The sequence below is a fragment of the Canis lupus genome, chromosome 36 (genome assembly GCF_003254725.2).
Source record: "Canis lupus dingo isolate Sandy chromosome 36, ASM325472v2, whole genome shotgun sequence".
Lineage (NCBI taxonomy): Eukaryota > Metazoa > Chordata > Mammalia > Carnivora > Canidae > Canis > Canis lupus.
In genome coordinates, this window is record NC_064278.1 from 6899630 (window position 1) to 6917232 (window position 17603).

Sequence of the window (17603 nt, forward strand, 5' to 3'; positions counted from 1 at the left end):
TCTGATGCTTTTCTTCTGACTTAGAAAAAGGCGCTCCTTTGTGGAAGACTCAAGCCCACGAGGGCAAAGCTTGGCAAGCCCACGAGGGCAAAGCTTGGTGACCAACCCTGTCAGCTGGGTGCTCTGTATAGGGCACAGCCTGCTCAGCCATACATGCTGGAGCTGGCCATCAATTCTTCCTTTCGATGCTATTATGAGTTCTCATATTTTTCTGATTTTTTATTAGACATTTAATTTAGAGTCTGAAACACAAACAGCTAGTCCAGATGTCATCCTAAATCGGAAGTCAACCAGATTCTATTAATAGTGATACTTCACATCAAAGATTTGACTGAGATCATTGATGCATACCTGACATTCCAAGTTGTAGTAAGTGTTTATACTGGCAGCTTTCTGCGTCTTGAGATTTATATTCAGAACTCTCAATAAAATATTAAGCAGTTTTGAAAATAGAACCTAAAATATTTTTAATGAGCCTGTAGTTCTCATTTACATCCCCTTCTAACTCATAGTACTGCTTGCTAACCTAAGGTATATAAATATGAGTAAAGGAAAATTGAAGTGAAATTATGTCATTCTTTTAAAGGACTAATAAATAAATGTTTCAACTTAATTCCTAACCTTAGTAAAACATACTGTATGTCAATTCTAAAAAAAAATGTATCATCATTATAGAGAAAGGAAAATGTTTGACATTATCTTAGCCTAAACTTCATGTATTTACACCAGTATTCATCCATGTTTCACACACTGGATAAATGTGAAGCCATTTCTCTTTATGAGTACAACATCATGAAATTGAAATGAGAGAAAAGTATATACTTAAGAAATGTGTATGCTTAATTTTTTATTCCTTATTCAAAGCTTTTAACATCCACATTCAAAATGTTTATGCATTTAGTTTTTTATTCTGAGTGTATTATTAAATTCCACTATTTCAATCAGAAATCATCAAAGCACCTCTCTCAATTTGCTTAAAACTTGGGTGAGTTGGACTTAGACTTCATTAAAAAAAAAAATTCTGCTCTGCAAAAGACACTGTCAAGAATGAAAAGATTACCCACAAACTGGGAGAAAATATTTGCAAAAGATACATCTGATAAAGGACTGTTAGCCAAAATACTCAAAGAACTCTTAAATCTCAGTAACAAGAAATCAAAGAATCCAAATTTAAGTGGACTAAAGATCTTAACAGATATCTCACCAGAGAATATATATAGATGGCAAATAATCACATGAAAAGATGCTCCACAGTATATGTCATCAGGGAAGTGAAAATTAAAACAATGAAACATGCCTGTTAGAATGGCCAAAATCTACAACATTGACAACACCAAATGCTGGCAAGAATGTGGAGCCACAGGAACTCTCATTCATTGCTAATGGGCATACAAAATGGTACAGTCACTTAAGAAGATAACAGCTTCTGTCAAACCTAAACATACTATATATATATATTTTTTTTTTTTTAACCCAAAGGAGTTGCAAACTTATGACCATGCAAAAACCTGCACATTAATGTTATAGCAGCTTTATTTATAATTGCTAAAAAACTGGAATCAACCAAGATGTCCTTCAGGAGATGAATGGATAAACTGTGGTCCAACCAGACAATATAATAATATTCAGTGCTAAAAAGAAATAACCGACCAAGCCATAAAAAGACCTGGAGGAAACTGAAATGTATAATACTAAGTGAAAAAAGTCACTCTGAAAAGTCTACATACTACATGAGTCCAACTGTATGACTTTCTGGAAAAGGCAAAACTATGGAGACAGTAAAAAGATCAGTTGTTACCAGGTATTGAGAATGGGAGGGATGAATAGGTAAAGCACAGAAGATTTTGGAGGAGTAGTGAAACTAGTCTAGTATAGTATGATACTACAATGATGGATACATGTCATTATATACCTGTCCAAACTCATAGAATGTACACACCAAAGATGAACCCTAAAGTAAACTATGGACTTTGGAGACAATGTTATGTTCATGTAGATTTAGTAGTTGTGACAAAGGTACCACTCTGGTGGGAGATGTTGATAATGGAAGAGGTTTCTGCCTATGTTGGGACAGGGAATATATGGGAAGTCTCTGTACTTCCCACTCAATTTTGCTGTAAACCTAAAACTGCTATAAAAAAATAAATTCTTAAAGAAAACAGTACTTTAATGTCATACTTAACTCATTACAAGAAACTGTTCAACTGATTACAACATTATATACGAGAAGTTTCTATTTATTTAAACAGTTATTGCAATATGCTTTGGCTTTGACTTTTAAAAGTAAGCCCAATATTTAAAAATGTACTATAACTTGGTAGATTTTCAAATCCTTGGATTTTTTAAAAAGATTTTATTTATTTACCTATTCATGAGAGACACAGAGAGAGGCAAAGACACAGGCAGAGGGAGAAGCAGGCTCCATGCAAGGAGCTCGATGTGGGACTTGAACCCGGGAATCCGGAATCACGCCCTGAGCCGAAGGCAGACACTCAACCACTGAGCCACCCAAGTGTCCCTTGAGTTTTCTCTTTCTTTCTTCTTTCTTTCTTTCTTTTTCTTTTTCTTTCTTTCTTTCTTTCTTTCTTTCTTTCTTTCTTTCTTCTTTCTTTTTTAAAGGTTTTATTTTTTTATTTATTCATGAGAGACATACAGAGAGAGAGAGAGAGGCAGAGACACAGGCAGAGGAAGAAGCAGGCTCCACGTAGGGAGCCCGACATGGGACTCGATCCCGGGTCTCCAAGATCATGGTCTGGGCTGAAGGGGGCGCTAAACCGCTGAACCACCTGGGCTGCCCTAAATCCTTGGATTTACAGGCCTAAGGGAAGAAGTACAAACACCCATGGTTCAGAAGTGTAAGGAAAAAGTGTGGCAACCAGAACCTGATCCTCCTGCTCTAACAGAGAAAAAAATACAATTCCAGAAAGAGCAAAATGCTGGGCTCCCCTGAGAGGATAGCAGCTTCTAAATTATATGGGACTATATGACTCTAGATAGAAAAAAGGGAGCCTAAGAATTCCAGAGCTAGGCTTGAATCTTTCAGGATGAAGAAAGAATCATTGGCTGAAGACTTATTCAGACATGGCTTGGCCAAGATCACCAGGAAAAGAAAGTCCTCAACTTTAGAAATTTTGTCAAGTCTGTGGATATGAAGCTATGATATAAAGCTGTGGATATAAAGTCTGTGGATATAAAGCTATCTAGCAGGCTGTGCCTGATAACAACACACAGCATTCAAGGTCATTTTAATCAGGGCTATCAAACTATTACTTCAATGTCCTTAGTACTCTTGTGCTTGGTGATGAGGTCTTTTTCAAACACCATCATCCCATGTCAGATATGTGCAAAAGCGGTGAGATCTCTAAAATATTTTTAAGTTAAATAAGTAAAATAGCTCATTCCTAAAGCTTCTGAGAGTGCTACATGCATTCAGCCAGATGTAATCATGCTCCAGTCAACGTTGAAAGTTCTAGACTTCAGAGCTCTCAGGAAGTTTCCACATGTGCAGTGGATTTGACTGTTCTGTGTTAGTCCAAGGAATCCAAGGGCAGATCTTGATGTGCCAAAGAGCCAGCCTGACATGAGCGACTCTGGACAATACCTTTCATTTGAAGAGCATTCTAAAATTTGCCATGTGCTTTTGTTTACATTATTGGATTGATCCTCACAATCATTCATCCTGTGAAGTAGGTTATCACTGTCTCCAATTGTCAGATAAAAAGTTAAGGTTCATTAGGTTAAGGAACCTGGCTGAGCCAGTAGGTAACAGAGCTAAACCTGAGAGTTCAAACACTTCTAAAGGTATCTAAAATTTCTATCTTGGAGAATACTGAAGCTTGGCTAGGAAATGGAATGATGGGGAAGTCTTTAGTTCATGAGAATTTTCTGTAAAGGTCTACTTGTCTTTAGCAACCATCCAACTTTAGGAAGTACATTTAGTGAAAGGTGTTACAGCTGGGGAAAACCAAATGAGTGTGTGTGTGTGTGTGTGTTTGGGGCCGGTTGTGTAGTGCGTCTCCGTGTGGGCTTTCATCACCTTAATCACAGTCACGTGAGGATCCGACAAAAAGGCAGGTTCCAGGCTTCACCCCAGTGGCTCTGAACTCGAAGATCTGTAGGGGTGGACTGGTAAATCTACATCTCTAACAAGGGTCTCAGATGATTCTTCTTCGCGCTAACCCCCAGGGTCATGTTAGACCCGGCTATTTTCTATTTAGGAAAAATCTAGCCACGGCCCTCAGGTGACCTTTAACCTTGACATTGAGGACCGTCTGGGGCTGTCCTTTGCCCCCAGAGGCGGGGCGGGGCCTGGGCGGGGCCTGGGCGGGGCCGGGCGCGGTGGGCGGGGCCGGGCGCGGTGGGCGGGGCGCGGTGGGGTGGGCCGGGAGGGGTCCGGCCTGGCCTGGCGGGTGGAGGGCGAAGGGTTAAAAGCTCCGCGCGCAGGCGCTGCCCTCTGAACTGGAACGGAAAGCAACTTCCGGTCGCCTCCCTCGGCCGGCGCCGCGGCTCCGGGGCGTGAGGGACGGGCGCGGGCTCCCTGAACTGTGAGTAGGAAAGTCCGCGGACGAGCTGGTCTGTGTGGGAAGCCGTGGAGCGCGGCGGCGGGGAGGCTGCGCGGGGGAGCGAGGGCGGCGCGGGGCCGCAGGGTGGGCAGCCGAGGAGCTGCGGGGACGACGGGTCCGGGGCGCGGAGGGACGCTGTGCAGGGGCAGCGCCCGGGTGACCCGGGAGGGGCTTTCCGGGCCCGCCGCCCGCCGCCCAGAGGGGACGCGGGGCTTGCGACGTGCGGCACGGAGAGCCCCCGGCCCTGGCCCCGGGGTCCAGGCTCCCCGCGGGCAAGGTTGTCTTCCGGGAAGCTGTTCTTTCGAAAACTTTGAAGTGGGTCTTTCTGTCCTTCCCAGGGCGGTTGCCCAATTCTCTGCTTTCCTGTGCGCTGTCGTCACGGCCGTGTCGGGGACGAGTGGGGTAACTTCCCCGGGGCTCGCGGAGAGGGCCGGCCTGACCCGGGGCCCCCGGCGGCAGGTAGGGTCTCGGCCGCGGCCGCAGCCGAGGAGCCGCGTCGGGCGGGGAGGAAGGTCGCGCGAAGCAACCCGGCCCTCGGGGGGGGCGTGTCCGCGTCACGCCGTGCGTGAGCAGCCGGAGCGCCCCGGCCCGCCCCGGCCCGGCCCGCCCAGGTGCCCCGCGTCTCTGTCCGCGAGGCTTCTGACGGGCGGCCCCGAGGGGCGGCGGGAGCTACGCAAGTGAGGTGCCCTGAAGGTGGACCAGAAAGCCGCGATCTGGCTCCTTCCCGACGTGGAATGCACACGTGTCAAACGAGGGTAGCAGAGGAGCAAGCGCCGTATTCGACTGAAAAAGTACTGCTTCACCGTCTGGGAGGCGAGGAAGACCCCGAAATGACAGCGCCGTGTGTAAAGCCAACAATTTGTGAAGAAAAAGAAACTTTTCTTCTCAGTTCTCCACCCAGTTGCGGCGCTCCAAGACCTTGCACCCCTCGCATGTGCGTGCACGTGTTACTTCGTTTCCCTGGGAAAGCGAGAGTATACATGCCTACTACTCTGTTCTCTGCGTTTGCAGACAAAAAATATATGCATATGTGGTAGAAGTCTTGCCATACATAGCTCTGCTCAGCCTTCGTGTCCGCGTGGGATTGTCTACAGGATGCGCTGTAACGTAATGGCCATCTCTTATTTTGTCCATGATTCTTCAAAATTACATTTTATTAGCGTACAGATATAGTAATTCTTTGTGAAATATGTAGCCGATATTTTCAAGAACTGTCAGTCTTTTTTTTTTTTTTTTTTTAGGATTTTATTTTTATTTACTCATGAGAGAGACACAGAGGCAGAGACACAGGCAGAGGGAGAAGCAGGCGCCATGCAGGGAGTCCGATGTGGGACTCGATGCCGGATCTCCAGGATCACGCCCTGGGCCGAAGGCCGCGCTAAACCGCTGAGCCACCTGGGCTGCCCCAAGCCTGGGCATTTTAAACCCAAAGACTGACAGTTCTTGGGCAGCCCAGGTGGCTCAGCGGTTTAGCGCCGCCTTCAGCCCAGGGCGTGATCCTGGAGACCTGGGATCGAGTCCCACGTTAGGCTCCCTGCATGGAGCCTGCTTCTCTCTCTCTCTTTCTCTCTCTCTCTCTCTCGTGAATAAATAAGTAAAATCTTTAAAAAAATAAATAAAATGCCCAGGCTTTTTTTTTATCACTTATGAAGGCAGTTCCCACTCAAAAATTACTAAAATACTTTCCTATATTGTCTATTAATTCTTTCATAGTTTTGTTACGCTTTATGCATTAAAATATCTGAAAATTATTTTTGTACATTATATAGGTAGGGATTTAGCCGTTTTTCCTGAAATCATTTGTTGAAATCAATTCTTCCTGACGAGAATACTACTTAGTATAATAAATTTCCATTTACACACGGGTCTTTTTTATTATTATTCTGCTGCTTTGTACAATTCATCTCTTCACATACAAATACCAATCTCCTGATTATGGCACTTTTTAGTAATTCGTAAAGCAAATCCTTCATTTATCTTTTTCAAAATTTTCTTGAATGTTCTTGCATTCTTTTTGATGAAAAATTTGAACTGTTCATGTTTCATTAAAATAATCCTTTTTTGAGGTTTTAGCTATTAACTAATATTTTGTGGCTAGTATGTAGATGAGTGATTGATTCTATATCTGACCAACTTTCCCTTGAATTTTCTAGGAAAAGTTATCTAAATGTAATCTTTTCTCTACTTATACTTTTCTTTGGATTAATGAATTGCTGGCTTGTCCAGCACAGTGATATGTAACAACAATGATTCTGGCTATCCATGTATTTTTTCTTAGTTTGTTTTTAGTATGTCATCATTAAATATGGGGTTTACTATTAATTTCCAGTAAATTCTATTTATCAAGGAAATGTCTTTAATATTTCTAGCTTACTAGGATTTTTACAGAGAACAGACTTTATTTTTTTTTTAGAGAGAAGCAAGGTGGGAGGGGGCAAAGGGGGAGAAAGAGAGAGAGAGAGAGAGAAACTCTTAAGAAGGTTCCATGCTCAGCTCAGAGCCTGAAGTGGGGCTTGATTTCATGACTCTGGGATCATGACCTGAGCCGAAATCAAGAGTCAGATGGTTAACCATGTGCCCCACAGAGAATGGATTTTAGACTGCAGTTGTATGTATGTGTCTGTTTACACTGGCTGGCATATTGAGAACAATTTTGAATAATAGAGATTGAGTGTTCATTTGGTCTATATATTTCTTAAGATGGTGTCTTTTCATTACTACTTAACTAAACATTTTTATTAGGAATGGAAGTTGAATTTTATCATATGGCTTTTGGCATCTGTCATGACCTATTGTGTGTGTGCTTTTCTTTGACCTGTTAGGTTGATGGGTTATTTTAGTTGAATTCCAGTTTGTGAACCAACCTTACATTTGGTCATGGTGTAATATTTAAGCATGTAGGTTTCTTTTTGGTAACATTTTTACTTAAAATCAGTAATTGGATATCATCTGTAGTCATCTTTTTCTATGTTATCTTTGCCAAAGTTTGATGTTAGAGGTATGATGATTGACTAAAAGGAACTGAGAATTCTTTTATTCTCTGCACTGAAGTAGTTAAACAGCATAATCGCTCCCTATTCTTTGAAGGTTTGAAAGAATTCACTCATGAAACCCTGTTCGCCTGAAAATAGCAACAATATTCAACAAAAAGCCTCAGAACTTACAAAAAGCAAGCAAACAAAAACTCCTCTGAGTAAATCCAAATAAATGAAAGAGTTTAAATTTATGTTGAAAACAAAGAACTTCTGTGTTGATCCTGGTCATTTCTTTCTTCCTTTCTCCTCCTCCCACTATTTTTCCGTGGTCAGAGAAGATACTATAGGTAGGCTGAAGCCGATAGTAAAATGTATTGCTGTTCTTTCTTTTCCTCTACTCCAGTTATACTGTAAAGTAAAGGGTGTTACATCAGCGTGGACAAGTTCTCTGCCATGAAGGAAACCAGGAATGACACTCAACTGAGAAAGCATTAATTTCACTTTGTTGTCATTAACTTCCCAATTTTGTTGGGAAAGTTTTTTCTTTAGAGGTAATAACCAAGCTAACATTCAACTGTAGCCAAATCCCGTTTGGAGGGTTTCAAAATGAGTAGGTGAAAAAAATACATAAGCCTAGCCAGCCTGTACTTATTTAACATGAAGTGAAAATTATTAGCACAGTAGATATGTGTGTGACATGTGCACACACATAGAACAGGGCTAGCTTTTAATAAATACAAGCCACTTAACCAAAGACCACCTTTTTACTAACCTATAATTTGCTAATAGTTAATATTGGATAATGTGTACTCTTTGGTAGAGTTATTACCTTTTATAAATGATTATTTCAGACACTTTTGATCACTTTCAAGAATATGACCATAAGCAGGTAATATAACTTAGCAGTATACACCTGTGAACTTTCGAGGACTTCAAAACATTATGTGAATGCCTGCATATTTGAGTATTTTAATCAAGTATCAATCTAAAAAAAATAATTATTGGCATACAGTAGGAGTGTGCTCTATAACAACAAAAGACGTTGCATGTTTTTAAAAGCCATGCTCACTATCCAAAAGTAAATGGTAAATAAAAATAGCTTTTGATGTAAAACTTCACTATTCTAACTATTCTGACATGATGTGTTAACTGATAAGCTGTTACTACTGTTTGGTTTTTTATTTCCTTACACTTTTTAAGCATGTGTATTACTGTTTAATTTCACCTACTTTGTGTTTCATTAGGTCAGGCCAAGTTTTGGTGTCTAATTCCTGTAGGATTTATGTTGTGGCTGCCATTCACCTTCCCCCCATCTCCTTGCTACTGTGGTTTTCAGTCCTGGGCAAAGTTAATAGTTAGAATAGGTAACAAAAATCTCTTTATAGTCTGGGACCAAGATTCTAAGTCATCTTCAAAAAAGGATAGCAGAGAATATTAAATGAACTGCCTTGTGGCTGGCTGGCTAATTAGAGTCTTTTGAACTAGATGCAATATTTGACACTCTTTAGAATAGTTGAGGAAGAACAGAAAAGGCAGTGGTACCAGGTCCTTTGTAACTGAAAACAAGCCTTTGGACATATGTAGTACATATATTATAGTTTTTCAATCCCTAGTCTATAAAAACATCTTAAAATTATGGTAAAACATAAAGTGCGAAATACCATCATAACCATTTTGAAGTGTACAGTTTTGTGGTGTTGAATGTATTTAGATTGTTGTGTAACCAAGAAAAACGTTTCCTAAGGGATTCTTTTCTTCCTTCCTTTCCTTCCTTTCCTTCCCTTCCTTCCTCCCTCCCTCCCTCCCTCCCTCCCTTCCTTCCTTCCTTCCTTCCTTCCTTCCTTCCTTCCTTCCTCTCGCTCTCTTTCTTTCTCTCTTTCTTTTCTTTGTTTCCAGGATAAGAGTCTAGTAAGTAAATAACGATAACCATTTATCTCATAGGGGAAATGTCCTGTATGGTAACTTGGATTTTCTTCCTTTTACCCAGAGATATACTCCCTGTGATAGTAATTATCAATACTAAATTATGAGAGTAAACTGAGCACCAATGATCTGCATTAGCTTTCACTTACTACCAGTACTTTTGCTTTGGAAAAAAAAAAAAAGCATCTATTAAAAATAGGTTGTGAAAAAACAGGGTCTTTCAAGTCATTTCAGTAAGGAAGTATTGGGAATTGAGCGAAGAAAAATAACATGAGTTCCCTTTTTTTTTAAGATTTATTTATTTATTTATTTATTTATTTATTTATTTATTTATTTATTTATTTATGATAGACACAGAGAGAGAGAGAGACAGGCAGAGACACAGGCAGAGGGAGAAGCAGGCTCTATGCCGGGAGCCCAATGCAGGACTCGATCCCGGGACCCCAGGATCGCACCCTGGGCCAAAGGCAGGCACCAAACCGCTGAGCCACCCAGGGATCCCCCATGAGTTCCATTTTGATGGTTACTTAAGTTTTAAAAATCTTTGAAATATTTTCAGAGTGAGGTTTACAGAATTGTTCTTGGGAGCAGCAGAATAAACACAACCAGGTAATTTTGCTAGAGTGACTTGCCAGGACAGAAATCAGGGACTTAGGTTTCTTCAAGAATATGTTGTTATTTCAAGTTGCTTGAGTAAAATCAGCTGTTCTTATGGCATATTTAAATGCTTATAGTATTCATAGCCATTTGTTATGTGGCATTTACTATAATTTCATGATTTCACGTATTCTCTTTAAACTAGAAATGCCTTTGCTTTGGTTCGTTCTTGGCTTTTTAAAATCCTTATGTGGGGCACCTAGTGGCTCAGTTGGCTAAGCATCTGCCTTTGGCTCAAGTCATGATCCCAGAGTCCTGGGATCAGGCTCCCTGCTCAATGGGGGAGCCTGCTTCTCCCTCTGCCCCTCACTGCTCCGTGCTCTGTCTCTCAAATAAATAAATAAATCTTTAAAAAAAATAAAGATCCTTATCTCCTTTTTCATAAATGTTAAAATCTCACACATCCTAGGAGATTTAATATTTGTTCCTCCTTCCCATAGTCTTCTTACACCTCCTCATACTGAATATAAATGTTCTCTTGTAGTTCCCCCATCCAAGAATATTCTGTAGAGCACTACTTTATATGATTTATGAAAACAGATTTTTAATGTTAAAGTACCATTTTAAACTGCATAAATCCAGCCGCACCCCCATCTCCAGTTTTTTGGTTTTTTTTTTTAAGATTTTATTTATTATTCATGAGAGACCAAGAGGGAGAAGCAGGCTCCTTCTGGGGAGCCAGATGTGGGATGCCCCAAGCCCGAAGGCAGAGGCTCAACCGTTGAGCCACCCAGGCGTCCCCCCCCATTTCCAGATTTTAACATGACCCTTACTCAGGATACTGGTTAGGAAGATGAGCAAGCTAACTGAGCAGTGCCATATTTCTGTTTACCTTGGAGTAGAACATCATGTGCTTTGCCCAGTTTCTCTTTTGGTGCTATACTGTTTGGTTGTGTACTTCAACTCATAGAATTTGACAGTCTGAGAGAAAGAAGTACTGGACAAAAAAAAAAAAAAAAGGAAGTAAGGCAAAGCTGAGACCACATGGGTGTGGTCTTTGTGAAATCTTTTAACTCTTAGGAGATAGCACAAAAAGTTTCACCAAGTTCTGACATCCAGCAAAATGGAGAATCTGGTCTGGAGCTTTTGGGTTGATCATCGGAAGGTTGTCTTGCCTTGTTTATCCTGATACATTTAGCCAACCACCAGCTTTTGGAAAAAAAAATTAAAAATCTAAATTCTGACACTGCTGGATCAGTGGTATTTAAGTTTCTATTATTTCAGCTTCCTGACTGCAACACAGTAACAGTTGTAGGGCAGCATGCTGTGGGTATATGGGAAAGTGAGACCAGAAATGCAAACTGTCATTTTGGGGATTGGTTGCTTGCATTATGGAACTCTCTTAAAAGTGGGGAATGAGGGATCCCTGGGTGGCGCAGCAGTTTGGCGCCTGCCTTTGGCCCAGGGCACGATCCTGGAGACCCAGGATCGAATCCCACATCGGGCTCCCGGTGCATGGAGTCTGCTTCTCCCTCTGCCTATGTCTCTGCCTCTCTCTCTCTCTCTGTGTGACTATCATAAATAAATAAAAAAATTAAAAAAAAAAATGGGGAATGATTAGAACTAAATTATAGGAGTGACAGTTCTTTTCCATTTTCTTTCTTCAAGTAGGAAAAACACACATACTTTTGAGTTCTTTAAAAATTTACCCTGAGACAGAGGATGTCCATTTATTTAAGTGTATTTACTATGTTATTGGCTTGTTCTCTTTGCTTCTGATGATTTTCGTGGGTGAAGAGTTGAACGCCGAACTAAAATACAAAAAAGGGAGTATCTTCCACTAACTTATTTGCCACTACTTTTGCTAAGGCAGCAACTTTTCTGCAATAGAATGTGAATGCCTATTAGTATTCATACCCCAATGGTTTGGGAAAACTGGTGACTTTCTTTTCTAGGAAGGAGTGGAAGAGGTAGTTTCAGGTGATCCTCCTCCCCCCCATCCTGAGACTTCTTTAGATTTGAAGTGGCCTCTTACCACAAGTGTAAGCAGGCAGAACTCTTAGCTGGACACGGAATAGTCTCAGCATGGGGGAAACCCAACAGAGGGGCCTTTCCCATCTCTCAAGTCACCCATCCTGTCTCTACTACCCCACAAAAAATAGACCTTACGAAAGCATTATAAATCATTGTGGGTGGAGGTGGCAGGAATCTGATATCTTTAAATCTGTGATTCTCTTCAAACTTGAAATCCCAAAGTATATAACTAATCAAAGTTGGTTTGTTCTGTTTGAGCTGGTCAGTTGCTAGTGGAACACCCCCAGGCTCCATAGAGCTCTGGAAGCACCACTACTTAATTGATGATCATTTTATTTATTTGGGATTGGTTGACTATCACTTGACAGAATAATAATGATCACCAGACAGCAGGCTTAAGATATTTTTTCTATGAAATCAGAAAAAAATTCATTTAAGAAGAAGGTGGGTGGGAGGAATTAGAGTACCACTTCAGAAGATTCAACATCCAGGGCAGCCCCAGTGGCTCAGTGGTTTAGCGCTGCTTTCGGCCTGGGGTGTGATCCTGGGTCCCATGTCGGGCTCCCTGCGTGGAGCCTGCTTCTCCCTCTGCCTCTCTCTCTCTGTGCCTCTCATGAATAAATAAATAAAATCTTTAAAAGAAAAAAAAAAAGAAGAAGAAGATTCAACATCCAGATAGAGGAGTCTCACAAAGAATACAGAAGTAATGGAACTGCCCAAAAAAGTAATTGAAGAATATTTCCAAGAAGTGAATAATGAACTTCCAGGTGAGTTCAAGATCAGGAATCAAAACGGCCCTGGACTTCAACAAAAACAAATGGAAGCTAGAAGAGAACATAGCAAAGCTGTGAGCTGAATCCTTACTTTGCATAGTGGAAAGACCAGTAAAACTGAAAAATCAATAATGGCAATATTAGCATGTTATTGAGAAATACCGAGGTAAATACCAGAAAGAACCAAAAGAGCTGAAAATTTTTGCCAAGGTGAAGCAGGAAATGAGGGGAAAGAGGAGAGCAAGGGATTTACAGTTTTTCCTAAGCCTTGTGAAACTCCTTGACCCCTTAAGATATAGAGATGTATAGCTTTGGTTAAAAATAAAAACTAAGAGTGAAAAGAGCCAGAGATTGGACTTTTATATCAGAAAGACCTGGATTTATCTAGGTCTTCCATTGTCTACTTCTTTCAGTTTAGTCCACTTATATATATCTTTTGAAGCTTGTTTTCTTTATGTAGAAAGGAAAGGTAATCTATGCTCCTGCAGAAGAAAAATTAAAATGTGGTAATTTATATAAACACCCGACAAGTAATATTACCTCAGTAGGTATCGGTCCCTCCCCATCCCTGATGTTTCCCGTGAGGAAATACCTCCCTGGATTGAGTTCTGTGCCCTTTCTCAACTATCTATCAACATTTCTTTGCCTTGGCACTTATTTGCATAGTGTTACACAGAGAACAGTGTTTTCCCAGATGTGACTTGACCCCCTGTGGCAGTGACTAAATTTGTCTCACATCTGCTCTTCCCTCTTTTTACCCTTTACCCTCCCCCCAAAATTATCCAAGAAGTCTTAGACAGAGTTTACCAGTCTGTTTTTTAAAACCACCCTGGGTGATTCTATAGTATCATGTTGTACGGTATATTCTACATATTAAACATCCTAAACTGAGGCAGATGAGGAAATTGAGGTCCACAGAAAGGTTAAAATGACTTGTTCACTCTCCCCTATCAACAAGGATGTATTCTGTACTCCCAAATCTGATTTTATCTTTGGTTGACTAAGCCTTTTTATTTTGATTTGTGATGTTCACATTGTCTTAATAAGTTAATATATTTTACACAAGATGTGGTCTTGGTTAAAAATTAAGTTTGGAAAAAAAAATTAAGTTTGGGATCTTTATTTTACAGCATCTTTTTCTTTATTCCAGATACAAAAAGAAGTAAAAGAGAAAAAAAAGTAAAAAGTTTTAATAAGCTCTTGCTTCCCCACAGGAGGATAGCACAGCAAATGTTAAGATTTACTAGGTCTGAATATTCACATTTGAGAAAAACTGGCTTTGAAAAGAGTGGAAACTGGGCAATTTGGGCATAGATGGAGGTTTGAGAGGTTGGTTTGTCAGCATACCCAGGGATTTGGGGGTCCTGTCTTCAGGGGTATTCAACAGCTAGAATAAGTGTGTTGTAGGGTATTATACACTGGCTTTATACTTTTATCATACTAAACATTTAAAGTCACACCCTAAACATCTTGGGAATGACTGGAAATAGAGATCTGGAAATCTCTGAAACCTTATTTATTTTCTCATTGGAGTTCTCACAATTACTTCTAATAAAACAAGTTGTGACTTGCAAACATTTGCCCAACAGCCTCGAAGTGTCCTCAGGGAAATTAAAAGCAGGGGTATGAAGAGCTGGGGAGTCCTGTGTCAGTGGTTAAAAGCACAGAGTGCAGCTTTATAATTATGTAAGCCTTTGCCTGTTCCCATTTATCATTGGTAATATTCTTGAGACTAAATGACCGTTCAGCAATTTAAAATATGATTTAAGAGAAAATTGGCCATTTGGTGAAAGGTCCCCTCTCTGTTTCCTGAAGTTTTATATCTTCATAGAAGAGCTCTTTCCCTTCATAGTAGGTTTTTTTGTTCTGATACAGTATATGACTCAAGAATTGCTGGAGGGGTCCCTAATCTGTTAATTCACGAGATTTTATTTATTTTTTTGAAGATTATTTATTTGAGAGAGACCCAGAACACAAGAGACCCCGTGCATGCACGTGCACACACAAGCAGGGTGGAGGGGCAGAGCAAAAGGAGAAGCAGGCTCCCTACTGAGCAGGGAGCCTGATGCAGGGCTCAATTCTAGGACCCCAGGATCATGACCTGAACCAAAGACAGACATTTAGCTAATTGAGCCACCCAGGTGCCCCAATTCATGAAATTTTAACTACTTAAAAAACAACTTTGCCTTTTATGAATGTTGTGCAGACTGTGACATCTGGTATATTATTGTGTTCTGATTGGGAGGGACTTTTTTAAGATTACTGAAAATATTTTTTTTCAAGCTTTTCTGTTTAAGACCGGAAGACAGGTATAAACTATCCTACTCTTGTGAAAGATCATTAGTAATGCTATTTTCTTGTCATAAATTTGGCAGAGTAGAAGGAAGGAGATTTCAAAAAGATCACACATTCAGACACTCTACCAGAGAGTTATTTTTCCTGTTATTTAACAGCATATAAGGATTAACAGAACAGAGCATTAGATAACATTCCTGCCTTTTGCCTAATAATCTCTTTGCCTAAGGTAACAGACTTCTGCTAAAATGCCTTCTTGCTGTTTTATGCATTCCCTAGTTTATTATTTACCTTCTGACATTGTCCATATAATAAGTGGCCCTATCCTCTTTTTTGCCTTATATTTGGGAGGAAAAGAGGGTACATCTTGTGACAGAAGTGATGCAATAATGAGTATTGCTTCTTTCTCCACTATTTTCTTTGCAAAAATGTGTGGTTTGTTTGTTTGTTTTTAGTAAAAAAAAAATTTGGGCTTGGTTGACCGTCCGGGGACTTACCAGTATCAGAGGATATTCAAAACAGGACTTTAAGAATATAACCAGGAGAGAAGCCATACTTAATAATCATTTGATCCTGTAGATTTCATTATTGATCAATTAGTACATTTTTCCTGCCTGTTGTTAATTATGTGTCTTTTGTAGTTCTATCCAGAATTGTATTCAATATCATTCTTCCCCATTTTTCTTCCTGTTTTTCTATCTGGCTACCCTCACTGCTGAGTATTTTGAAAAATATGGCTGGTGAACCATCTTAAACAAAGTCATCTGGGTTATTTTGCTTATTAAAATACAGATTCCACAGACGCCTGGGTGGCTCAGCAGTTGAGCGTCTGCCTTTGGCTCAGGGAGTGATCCTGGGATCCAGGATCCAATCCCGTATCGGGCATCTTGCACAGAGCCTGTTCTCCCTCTGCCTGTGTCTCTCTGCCTCTCTCTGTGTCTCTCATGAATAAATAAATAAAATCTTTAAAAAATAAAATAAAATAATTAAAAAAATAAATAAATAAAGTACAGGTTCCAGGACCCCATCCCAGGCCAGCTGATTCAGAATTGCTGGTACCTAAATGCTGCCTTCCTGTCTAGATCCACTCGGCCAACAAATCCTGTTGATTCTGACTTTGAAATATCTCTTGAATCTATTCATCTTTCACTTTCTCTGCCCTTGTTCAAGCTCATCTTTTACCCAGAATACAATAGTTTCCTTTTTTTTTTTTTAAGATTTTATTTATTTATTCATGAGAGACACAGAGTGGCAGAGATATAGGCGAAGGTTAGAAGCAGGACCCCCGGGATCATGACCTGAGCCAAAGGCAGACGCTCAACCACTGAGCCACCCAGGAGTCCCAGCAATAGTTTCCAGTAGATACCCTCACTTTGTCTCCCTCATTAGTTTGTATTCCAAAATGGGTATCCAGTTTGCCTTTCTAAAATAGGTTTATCTCCTGCTTGAAAAGCCTTCAATACTACTTTTTTCTAAAAGATTTATTTATTTGTTTTAGAGACAAAAAGTATGTGTGCATGAGAGAAGAGAGGGGCAAATGGAGAGGGAGAATCCTGAAGCAGACTCTCTGCTGAATACAGAGCCCTATGTAGGGCTCAATCCCAGAACCCTGAGATCATGACCTGAGCCAAGGTCAAGAGTCAGATGTTTAACCAGCTGAGCCACCCAGGCACCCCAGAAATCCTCCATTACTTCTTAATGTCTAGTTAAAGTCTAAATTTATTAGAGTAGCATTCAGGGTCTGCTGCATATAGTTTATGCACTTGGTACACTCTTTGAGTCTGGGGTGGGGGGGATCGATTTCAATTACGGTCTGCATGAATGGTACCCTTCTAGGCTTTTCGTAGTGTAGCATAATCATACATGGTGGCTCTGACTGTTCTGTCTTAACACCCTCATCTATCTGTCCTCTCTGTACACATCTTAGACTTCCATAAATAAAAAATACTTCCAGTCCATAAATGCACAATACTAGGTGACTTCTCAATGCCTCTGCTCTTTCAGAGGGAATAAATATTCTTTTCTCCCTCTCATTCTCTATTGAAATCCTCATATTTTTATATGCCTAGTTTAAGTGTCAGACCTTCTGTGAAACCTTTCACAATCCCTCTCATCTAATTGTTCTTCCTTTTGAGCTGTTACCCTGTTTATACCTTTTACTTAACAGTTCTTTTTTCTTTTGAGGTAAAACTTATATGCAGTAAATCTTCAGTTTGGGCAGATTCCTACAAATGCTTCCCCCTGTGCTTCCCAGACCCTTACCAAAATATGATTATACTTTTATACATTTATAATTGGCCTGCTAGTATAATTAATCATTTTCATGCTTGTCTGCCTTACTAAATTATAGGCTCTAATTAGAGAAAAGGCAAAGACTTTGTCTCTTTCCCATGGAAAAAAGGAGCACATACCATGCATTCAGCACTGAAACAGTGTTAACTTTT

At 40.3% G+C, this 17603-nt stretch overlaps 1 protein-coding gene across 9 annotated transcripts in view; it reads left to right on the plus strand.

The window, feature by feature from the left end:
• Window positions 1–17603, plus strand: part of TANK (TRAF family member associated NFKB activator) — a 94662-nt gene that overhangs the window by 13299 nt on the left and 63760 nt on the right. For 2 of the 9 annotated variants that reach the window (XM_025471071.3, XM_035696834.2), the window contains exon 1: window positions 4385–4544. The exons of 2 other annotated variants lie outside the window; for them this stretch is intronic. Coding sequence is in view for 3 of the 7 variants with exons in the window: in XM_025471070.3 (XP_025326855.1) it covers window positions 5297–5496 (200 nt within the window). In the remaining 4 variants the exon portion in view is untranslated. Of the gene's footprint in view, window positions 1–4384; window positions 4545–4900; window positions 5022–5176; window positions 5497–17603 lie in introns of those variants that run through there. 5 more of the 9 variants (XM_035696827.2, XR_003145506.3, XM_025471070.3 and 2 more) reach the window with 5 other exon arrangements.